Source organism: Anarrhichthys ocellatus, unplaced genomic scaffold (genome assembly GCF_004355925.1).
Source record: "Anarrhichthys ocellatus isolate YVR2014 unplaced genomic scaffold, GSC_Weel_1.0 scaffold110, whole genome shotgun sequence".
Classification (NCBI taxonomy): domain Eukaryota; kingdom Metazoa; phylum Chordata; class Actinopteri; order Perciformes; family Anarhichadidae; genus Anarrhichthys; species Anarrhichthys ocellatus.
Window position 1 is genome coordinate 567,550 of NW_022280140.1, and position 11,650 is coordinate 579,199.

An 11,650-nucleotide genomic window follows, 5' to 3' on the forward strand; every position below is an offset into this window, starting at 1 on the left:
TCACTCTTTCCTATCTTTTTCTCATCTTCTACTTGTTTTATGCTTCTCTCCCTCTCTTTTTGTCCTTTCTCTCACATCTGCTCTCCCCCCTCCGCCTCTTTCTGTCTTCTCTCAGTAGCTAAGATGACTGCCATGACAATTATATGAGAGGAGAGGACGCGGAGTGAAGCACCCCCCATCCCCCCCCCCCCCCCCCCCACCCCACCACCCCCCCACCCACTCTCAGAAAGAAGGAGTGCTCAAGGTAAAGAGAGGAGAAGAAGAGGAGGAAGAAGAAAGAAGGGATAAGAAGAGAGGAAGAGGAGCGAGGGACAGTGGGAGAAAGTGAAGGATTAACGGTGGATGGAGGCGGCTCGGACCGGGGCTACGGAGTGCTCTTCATTGACGAAGAAGAAGAAGAACAGCGGCAGCAGCGGGGGGGGAGAAGAGATGGAGGCGAAAGGCAGAAACATGCCCCCAGGTAACACACACACACCTACACACACACACACACACACACACACACAAAGGCAGATGTGCATGTGCATACACAAACAACAAACCACCGGATGCACATGTGGATTCTTGTATGCATATAAACATACATGACACATGTATTTAAATACTCAAGCAACATTCAAACACACAAACCAGCATGAATGCACCCCATCGGGCAGGAAACCACACACACACACACACACACACACACACAGACTGGCGTGCAGATGTGAACAGAGGTCTGGATTCAGAGGGCAAGTGGTTTTGATTTATCGGCGCTGGCATTTGTGTAACCAAGCTAAACATTAGTTTTTATTTCGATTGGAGATTTAAAGGAAAATTCCGGGAACATGTAAAACAATGTGGTTTGATTGAGCAGCTACGGAAATGATCTGTGTGAACCTCCAAATGTCATTCAGTTTTCATTACGTTGTCTTTTCATGCAGTGGGGCTCTGGTCAACAGATTTTTTATTTTTTTTTGCAAATACAAAAAGCCGCCTTGATTGGTTGGAGTTTAACCAATCAGGATCAAGCAGAATCAGAATACTAAGTGTTGTGTCACCTCGTTCATCGTCTACACTGGATGCAATAGGGCAGAAAATATTTAGTAAACATTGACAAAGTTACCTGAACTGTCTTTGTCTGAAACATATTTACACACTTTTTTACTGCAAGTGTGTTTGTAGTAAAAGTTGTGCACTCATGAAGCTGCCCTTTAACTGACTTAGGTTTAATATACTTCAGTTTTTATATTTTATTCAGAATGGGAACAATTCACCATCCATCTGAGGCCATCGATGTTACAATTTATTTTAATGCAAAAAAACAGCTAATGATGAACTAAAATGAAATATGAGTCTCTGTATAATGATTAAGAAGACCTCAGTGTGTATTTACAGGTCTGCTCTTAATCAGAAGCCGTTCTGAATGTCCAGCAGAGTCCAGTGTGAATATCGTAGCCTGTTGCTGCCACGATGCCGCTCAGGTTTCGACTTCACTTTAGCATGAAGCGGAGTAGAAACAGCTTTATTCTGAAAAACATGACACACTTTCATTGAGACGGGTGTCGTATGCTTCACAGACTGGAAACCGCTCTGAAACATACGTGAGATATTCGGCTATAGATTTGACTTGAATTTATTTGACTAACCACAAATTTAAAATCCAACGTTGGTCGCGTTCCGTCTTGATAAAAGTTCTGATTGCACATAAAATAACATTTATTTACTGCACTTTTGTTTAAATACTTATATTGTGTTTTCCAACTTAACGGACTTTTCTAATCTACAGTTAGTGGCATCGCTAAAACTAGTTTCACATTTAGGTTTAGAGTTTTTTTCACTAATCTTTGAAAAAAAATATGAAAAGATACAGATATATATTTCACAAGTACACATACAAAAAAAATTTGACACAGACACCAGTCAGCTGGCCACCAACAGCAAATCACACCATGAATAATTGCATTAAGTGCATTACAGAGAATTAACAAAAGAAAGTCAGCACAACACCTGCAGTCTTTTGGGGACTTTATGCAGCAGTTCAGGGTCAGTTTCAGGGTCAGAGTACCGGCGGTCTCTCTGTTATTTTGGGATTTGTGTTGCCATAGAAACACCCCTCAGGCCAACTGAATGAACCGAACAGTTTAAAGAAGCTCACGCTGGGATTAATGTTCCCCGTGCGAATGATTGTCGACATGAACCTCCCGTTTGTGGAACGCGTGAACAGAAATGTCCGATCCGGTTTTCCAGACTTCCAAATGAGTTTTTATTCTAATGTCTGAAATCATAGCGAGTCACTGAATAGTTGAGTGGAACCTTTGCTTCCCGTCTCCACTCCTCCGATGTTTCATTTATGTTTCCTGAAGCACAACAGATGTGTTGTATCTCAATTTGCCTCTCGTCGTCCCTCACACTGTTCGCCTCTCAGCTTGGATTCATGTCTCTCTTTCCTCTCCTCTCCTCTCCACTCGTCTCCTCTCGTCTCCTCTCGTCTGACCATCCACTCCTCTCATGTCTATTTTACCCTCTTATGTGTACGTTAACCTATATGTCCTGCTTCCTTTTCTTTTTTTGTACCTTTGCAACTGCCCTTTGTTGTCTTTTCCTTAAGCTTATCAGTTTTGTTTCGCCCCCAGACGTCCTATTGATCTTATCAGCAAAGAGTTTTCCTCCAGACCTCTGTTCGTTTTAACAATCATTAAAGTGAGTCATTTTGAAATCCTCATTTTGACAGAAAGGTCAGAAACCTGCTGAGAGAGTTTCTCTGATCCATGAAATAATGGATTTTCTAACTTTATTCAAATTTTCTTGGGGAAACTCATTGACAGGCTCACAGAAGAGGATTTGCTATGTCTCCCAGCAGTCCATCTTCCTCTCTCAAATGTTCCTTTTTGTAACAATATTTGGTGTTTTATATTCTTGTTGATGCATCGGGTCGGCATTTTGTTCCTCTGCTGAGTGCTGCCAACATGTCTTCACTGCTTCAGGCTGTGTACGCTGTTTTTTTGATTAAAAAAACGATCCAGTGTGCTCACCCACAATGCAACGGGAAGACTCAACCCCATCAGCATCTCCCACCACTCACCCACAGTGGCACATGGGGGACAGTAGTTATATTAATGCATAAATATTTGACAGTTCAATGCATGAATTGTGAGCAGGGTGGTTGTATTATCATGCGTACTGGTGTGTACTTCAGACACATGATTTTGGTGTCTGTGTTCTTGTCAGATATTAGTTTCCTTCCTCGCCCAGCGATGGTGTGGTGCGAGCGGGGCATCCAGGTGCTGCTGACCACCATGGGGGCGTTCGCGGCCTTTGCCCTAATGACGGTGGCCATCGGCACAGACTACTGGCTGTACGCCCGCGCCTTCATCTGCAACAGCACGGCCAACTCGTCCCAGGACGACTCCAACAACAAAGACAAGAAAGACCCTGGGGCACTCACCCACTCCGGCCTCTGGAGGATCTGCTGCCTGGAAGGTACAGCTAGTTGAATATGCCTATGCATGTTCACGCATGTGTATGTGTGTGTGGGAGGCTCTGGAAACCTTTTGGATGTGTTGGGGGGTAGAATGTGTGTGTTTTCTTATGTGTTGGTCAATGGAGGTTCTTGTTGAGGTCAATGTGCTCATCAGTGTAATCAGAACGGACATACATAGATGTTCTTTTTACTCAAACACTACACCAGTATGATATATTGTCCTATCTGTTCTTCATCTGGTTTGTTGATCTGCTCTTTAACCTTTTGGATTCGTTGTCAGGTCAGTGATGAGATTTACAGCCCAGTCGCCAGGAAAAACTGTTGGCATCGTATATTTCTGCAGACCACGATTATGTTGAATAGAATTGAATTGATACGTTACGTCACTTGTTACACAACAAATTATAAATAAAGATCAACAACCCATAGCAGACTTTTTTACATAATGTTACGTTACATCTTTAGATGTGAAATCCAAAGTAAACATTGCCTTTTGTTTGATATGTAATATTACATAAATTCCTCTCACGGGGATTGTTGTTTATTGTTATCACTTTTACGTGTGACACCAAAATAAAACGTTGACTTTACGCTTGTTACGTAACTTTCCGCAAGAAATGGTTTCACTCCGTTAACCACGTAGTATTGTGCTTTCTGCAAAGCGTGATACGAAGCTCTTATGAAGCTTCAGTTTGCAGAAACATACGATACCAAAAACATTTCTGGTGACTGGGTTGCAGAACGACAACCCATAATTGGTAGGGCGCCTTCTCAAAGTGTCGCTGCAGCACAAGTTAATGCCGGTTGAACTTCTCCAGCGCTGTGACCATGTAAAGCTATTGTGATCCGCTGTGTTTACTTGTTTCTGCTACATCTTGGCCTGTGGCACAATTCAGAGAAGAGGATTTCAGGATATGAGCTTTGCTTCATGTTTCCCCTGCTGCAAACAAACACTTACATACTTATACTCACACTATGCATTCAACATCAGGCTCATCACAGTGCCCCACAGCTCAGATATGAGTGGTGACTCATCCAGTGACTGATTAAGTAGTTTTCCTGCATTGCTGCAGCTGACAGACAGGTCGGACAGCTCGCACACATAATTCACACATAAACAAGGTCAGGTTTCAAGGCCGAGCTACCTGCTTTAAAGGCTCTTGTTTTTTAGTTAAAGGGGTCACAAGTTGCATTTTAACACCAGTAAATTACCACGTTCATTTTGAGGCATTAGTATAATTATCATAAGCAAGAGAGCAGCAGCCTTTTTCGTTGCATTTTCTCCTGTTTGCAATCAAATCTGAAACAAAAGAATATTTATTGGATTTATAGCTTTAAAAGTTCCATCTAGAATGAGGTAGGTAGAAGTCATTTTTTGCAAACTGTTTCCTATGGAAAGATCTTTCGATGTTCGTGATGTATTGCCTGATGGTGCAGAACATTCACTTTTGTTGTTGCCTGGCAGCTTTTTCAGAAATCATCCGATGTGTTGCATAGATACTCTGCTTTTTCATCCCAATTTCTGTTCACTGGTCCCATTGGGGGATTTCTCTTCCCTTTGTTAAACCAGTTCCTGTCCCAGAGCATCCATAATGTATGTGATATTCTGTCTCCAAAAGATCTGATATTGATTCAGGCTTTTCTTAGCTGACTTGTGTCCCTCTCAATAATACATTAAAGCGGGCGGATGCAGTTTCTGTTATGATTTACAAGACAAAGCAGAAGCAGGCTGCTGTTCTTCCAGGACTGAAGCCTTCAGTGTGTCAGTCTAGCACGTTGTGGGAAGCAGTGAAAAGACAACTAACTGTACATCACCATCCAGAGAAGAGGAGGACGACATAGAGCATTTGTTTAACAGAGTCCTGCTCAATGAGAAATCTCGTTCTGAAATCTGAATGTCGGGTATAAACGGGTCCCACTCTTTACAGCATTCTTTCTCTGTGGGCCTCATAGAGTCACAGCAGCCACAGGAACACCACCAGTCTGGACCTTACAGCAGCTGGTTCACCCTCCTCTTCCTGTTATCCCAAACTCTCCTTGTCGTTCAATTTGTAGAATACTCTGGCTAAAACAAGGACGGGTGCCACATCATCCACATTGTTGAAATCATCTCAATATTCAGCCATGACATTGAAAATCGTTTTGAAAACACTAAGCCACGCCTTCCGTACTCCAACACAACAAACTCTGCCGCGATTCCACCATTGTCAGAACGAGACTTCTCCATGAGTGAGACTTCTTCCATGTTTTCAGCCACTTATAATAACATTCTCAGCTTGTCAGTAGCAAAAACAAGCACTGTTAGTCGAAATTTATTGACATGTCAGCTTGCCCCTTTAAGATGAAATTCCAGCCCGTTTATCGGCCGGCATCTGCAGCGCTCTCGCTCAATACTGGACTAATTTCAGCGTGACGTTTCCTTTTGGTTTGACTCAAATGTCTCGACAACTGTTGGATGGATTGCCATGGGGTTTAGTACATACATCCTCGTGTCCTTCAAGATGGACGGTAGACATTGTACCTCGTTAGAACATCAGCATGTAAACATTGTCATTGTGAGCATGTTAGCATGCAGTCTTAACCTTTACCACCCAATGCATTATACAGCCTCACAGAGCCTCTAACATGGCTGGTAACGATTTATCAACTATGTATGTGATCGGCTCATGGTAACAATGCCGAGGTATCATAATGCTTTGCCATAAATCATCCTTAGACTCTTGGAGCTCAGGTCTTTCTTGCTTTCGTCCTCATTTTTTTTAAAGCAATTTATTTTGCTTTCTCGTCTTCAGTTCGTCTGTCAGTCATGTCTTACATCTGTTATCTTGTTTATTTATCTATCTTCGTCTCCTCCGTCTCTCTCTTTCTATTCCCTTGCCGTCTACCTCTCTTCCTCCATACCTCCCACACTCACTCATCACTCCTTCTTTTCTCCCCTCTCTCACCATTTTACATTTATCTCACCGTAAATGTCGTTTTTTTCCCCCCACGTCTGTCTTCACTTTCTTCCCTATCACTTATTCTCTGGCAGAAATTGTACCCATCAACCTTTTCTCATCCTTGTGATCTCTACCTTCCACCTCTTCCTCACGCTCTCCTCCTCTTCCTCTCTGTCGTTTTTTTTGCAGGCTTGAAGCGAGGTGTGTGTTCCCAGATCAATCATTTCCCAGACGACGCAGACTACGACCAAGATTCTGCAGAGTATCTGCTGCGTGAGTGGCACACACACATTAACAAGTGAACGGCGGATACGCACAGACTTGTGTACTGGCACACACACACACAGACACACACACACACACACACACACACTGCACTACACTCGTTGTGCATGCACACATCTCAACAGAACACAGCACACATACATGCGTGACGGTCTCCATCACACACGTATAGAGAAAGGAGAGAAGGGGATGGTGGGCGGACATCAATGCACGGATATCAGATTCAAGCAAAGCGTTCCTGGAGGTGTGTGTCAGTGTCTTTACAGTGTGTGTGTGTGTGTGTGTGTGTGTGTGTGTGTGTGTGTGTGTGTGTTTAAATGCCCAGGTGCATGGGGTTGGGAGTCTGGGGGTGTACAGAAAGCTTTTTTTTTCACAGCTGAATTGAAAGAACAGCCTTCACTAATGGATTATTTTCAGCTCAGGATTCAGGTTTCACATCCAGCCTCCATATTGTGATGTTCGTACAGCCCCGAACTTTTTGGTTTCCAAAGTATACGTTCCATCCATATATTATATAAAGATATCTATTTCTGTGAAGGAGGCTGTGAGGCTACCCGACCACTTGACTGAACAAGATATCTTCCACCTCTCCAAAGGCTGCGCAATCTTTTACATTTTTTTATTGTTGGAACATTTTTAGTATTTATAGTAAAGGACGACTCTGATAGATGCTCGGATATTTATATTTATATATATATATATAAGTGACTGCCATTGTTGATGGGAAAATTGTTAATATGTTGAAAAAAAAAGCTTTACCTTGATATGTTAACACAATATTTAAATCCGTCATCAAAAACTAAAGCTTCTGCCATTGGTCCATCACCTCACTTTGTACCAAAGTCTACTGAAATATAATATTAACATTCAACTAACAATTATTTACATTGAAGAATTATCCGCCACCTTCTTTATTTATTAATAGATTGTTAAATTCTCATAGCCCAAAAGGCTTGTTTGGTCCAAACAAAAGAACACATATACATGTTTTGTGCAATTATATACATCAAAAGTAGAACATTCTTACAGTTGAGGCGCTAGAACCAGTTTGTCATTTGACTGAAATCATTAACCAGACATCAAAATAGTTCCAGATTATGTTTCTGTCGAGCGATGAACCATTTTAGCTCGACTTCTAACAGAAAATAGCATGAAGAATTCAAACTAGCAGGAGGTAATTATCACAAATTATTCTCCAGAGGGCTACAACACACCAGGGGTTTGTCCCTTAAGCCCCAAAGGTCAGAAATTCACCACAAAACTCCTACAGCTCATGATTCTTTCCTCACAGCTACTTATCTAGATAATCAATAAATTGTGCTGAAGAGACAAACACTAACCACACAACCCGTTTTCCTCCTAAAAACAACCTCACAGAATCATTTGCAACCACAGTTTGACACGTCTGACAGAAGCTTCTCTGAATATATGCTTATCACAGCATTATCGCTTCCCTTCAGAAGCAAACAAAAGCTAACGCAGCTTCAAAAGTCACCTTCAGAACTTGAAGGCTCTGCTTTTTCCACATGTCCCTATTGGAGATCGAGCTATTTAGCATTTCCATCTCGTATAATGTCTCTTAACGTTATCGCAGGGTTTGAGGTGTCTGCAGAGGAATTCACTGTCGCGGGGTTTTAGGGGATGTAATGCGACTTTTTGCAGCCGTACCGACGGCCCTGCGTGGTCCTTGTGATGATCCACAAAGGTACTCAAAGGAACTTTACATGTAAAAACAGAAACAATAAAAGCAAATACAATATAATAGGCAGGCTATCTGTTTAAAATGTGCGAAAGATGTACAAGCCCCAAAAGACGTTATGTTCTAAACATTATTTAGGACAAAAAGTATGACAAACTGTAGATAGCTGCTGCTCCAGAGCCAAGTGGTAGTGTCGGCTATAGCACCTCTTGCTAACACTACATCTCCCAGGAGTGTCACAAGGCTGTTAACGTTGCAGCTTCACATTTTTCAGTAAGTACACGAGATGATGTGTGTTTCTGTCCTCATCTGCAGGTGTGGTGCGAGCCTCCAGCATCTTCCCCATCCTCAGTGCCACACTGCTCCTGCTTGGTGGAGTGTGTGTCGCTTCCAGCAGCTTCTACAAGAGCAAAAGGAACATCGTTCTAGGTGGAGGGATTCTCTTTGTCGCCGCGGGTGAGAATGCAGCTTTGTCGTGGTTTTTGGGCATTGGAATTTTATCAAAGCGGGAACTCATTATGCGCAGTCTGCTTTGGTATTTTAGCTCCGGTTGGACCACCTTTGGTTGCATGTCTTTGTCCTTCCAATCACTCTTATCAAAACTGAAATGAAACAGCCATTTCACATTTCGATGTTTCAAAGCTTTCGGTCTGATACAGGCATAATAAGTCGTTCTTATGGATGATATGCAGATTGATTTTCATAATGCGCCTGCCTCTCATCTGTATAATTGAAAGGAAACAGTTCCAGCATCTCTGCCTGGAAAACAATTTAACGAAGCTGCAGGTTAATGTGTCTCAGAGGAGCACTTACAGTAGAAGTCTTGTATATTTCCTCAGGCCTCAGCAACATCATCGGAGTGATTGTGTACATCTCAGCAGCCCTGAGCGACATCTCCCCCAAGAAAGACGAGGACAAGAAGTGGCACTACTCCTACGGCTGGTCCTTTTACTTTGGCGGCCTGTCCTTCATCCTGGCCGAGATGGTTGGTGTCCTCGCTGTCAACATCTACATCGAGAAGAACAAGGAGCTGCGCTGCCGCTCTCGCACCGACCTCTTCAAGAGCACCACGCACGCCGTGCTGCGACTGCCCAGCTACCGTTTCCGACGACGCTCCCGCTCCAGCTCGCGTTCCACCGACCCGCCGCGCTCGCAGGAGACCTCGCCCATTGGCACGTCCAAGACCTTCAGTCTGCCACCATCTGCTCCACCCTTCTCTGTGGCCACCCTGCCCAACCCGCACCACTCCAGCAGCGGCGGAAGCGGAGGAGGCGGCGACATCTCCATGTACACCCTGACGAGGGATTCCAAGCTGGGCAGCCTCGGAGGCGGCGCCCCACCTCTCTACGGCACAGTGGACCGCGCCACTATGTACCAGCTCCACAACTACTTCCCAAAAGATTCCAGTGGCAGTGGCGGAGGAGGAGGAAGTGGAGGGGTGATAAGCAGCGGCACACTCCCATCTCACTCCAAGTCCAATTTGGCGGCAGCAACGGCTGTAGCCCAGAATGCAGCACCGCTGAATACCTCCACATCAGCCGCCCCACCGGCCCAGCCGGCTCCGATATCTACAGCCACCATGGAGAGGGACCGGGGGAACATGGGAACCCTGGACCGACTGACGGCCAAAAGGGACCGGGATAGCAACTCAGATACTCTCAACAGGAAAACTACACCAGTTTAAAACAAAGCTTCAGAGAGGAGGGAGAGAGTGTTGAAATAAAAGAGACGTTAGAGATATCACAGTTGAAAGAGAGGAAGAGTAGGGCTGAAAATGCGTGGGTGACACTTCAACGGTCATGTTTCTGTCCTTGAGCCTGGGGTATCTAGCTGCCATAATTACTTACCAATATCATTAACAGTCATAGAACACCTGACATTATGTGCAAATTCATGACGACTGCCTTAAAATGGTCATGACTTTAGCTTCAAAACCTTGTTTGCAAGTCAATTGCACAGCAATGGTGCAGTGGAGGCTTCGGCACAAAGGAATTGTTTTGGTGCACATGGACAACTGGGAGCTTTCCACTAAAACCAGTCTCCCAGTGAAGCATTTGGGGGTTAAGTGCCTTGCTGAAGGAGAGGCTGGGGAGCTCAGTAGTTATTTATTATACCCTTCTTCATTTTATCAACTGCGAGAAGGAACTCCCAAGCTTTGATTTTGTAATTTATAAGTCTAAAGACATCACCGTTCAAACTGAATCTGGTTTTAAAAGTAAACTTCTTTTAAACACATCCAGACGTCCAGTTTGAAAACCACCAAATCAATGCTTCCTGGTATTCTAAAACACTTTAAAGCATCATGAATAATAAAATAGTTTCCAGATGGTATAAGCCACAACTCTGTTACATTACCGTGTTCAAAAAGAACAGAGAGCCACAGACGGGTACATTCAGCCAAGTAACAAGCTGCTCAGTAATCAGTTGACTGCCAATTTAAGGGCAAGGTCAACAGTAGCTACTTAATCTCAGCCATATCTAACCTACTGACACACACACGCCAGAGCCTATTTATTTTTCATTGTGTGTCAAAGGTAATTACAGTGACAGATGGCCATTCTCCACACTCCTAGAGAGAGGCACAGCCATAGACTTAAAGCTTCACCCTGTACGCCTCCGTTACACCACTGCCAGTTGTCACAGTTTGGTGAAACACTGCAACAAATGTCCATCTGAACAAGTAACTTCATCTGACGATAAAGTCCTCAAGAAATATTAGCTGAATTCTGGCCAAATGGAAGTAGACTACTCTTCTTGTGCCTCGACAAAAGGAATGTCTGGTCTCGAGCAACATTAAGAGGTTGTTAACACAGGTATGGTGGCCTGCAATGGACACAAATATAACAGCAGCTACCTGCAAAGTTAATAAATCGTATTGCAAGATTACTCGTAAATTCCACCAATCGTAATTTTGTAAACGGCTGCAAAAAAAAAATGGTTTAAAACCCAGAAATCAGAAGCTGATCAAGTAATTATTTGACCACTGGTATTGATCATCACTGTGTCATCAGACAGTAGAGATGTTGCTAAATGCACCTTCAAAGGTCAATGGAAGTACTTGTAAAGATGGACTTTTACGCATACTATGTGACGTTTAATTGGCTAAATTGATTCCAGGGTTTGTATGACTGTTTATGAAGGTAATTTTATACCAAAGGCTACAAGGCAGCATCCGTTGAGTGTTCCTGCAAAGGGCTGCAACCACAGGCAACAGGGTGGGGGTCAATTCAGTTTACAATTGGGGGGGGGGGGGGGGGGGGGGGG

General features: G+C 43.6%; 1 protein-coding gene across 1 annotated transcript; it reads left to right on the plus strand.

Moving 5' to 3' along the window:
* Window positions 1–256: 256 nt before the first annotated feature.
* Window positions 257–11,642, plus strand: LOC116399384 (voltage-dependent calcium channel gamma-4 subunit-like). The gene is made up of 5 exons (XM_031876509.1): window positions 257–460; window positions 3,211–3,462; window positions 6,592–6,675; window positions 8,702–8,842; window positions 9,226–11,642. Exons 1-5 carry the CDS (start codon window positions 343–345, stop codon window positions 10,068–10,070), a joined length of 1,440 nt encoding a protein of 479 aa, XP_031732369.1. The 5' UTR covers window positions 257–342; the 3' UTR covers window positions 10,071–11,642.
* The last annotated feature ends 8 nt before the right edge of the window (window positions 11,643–11,650 follow it).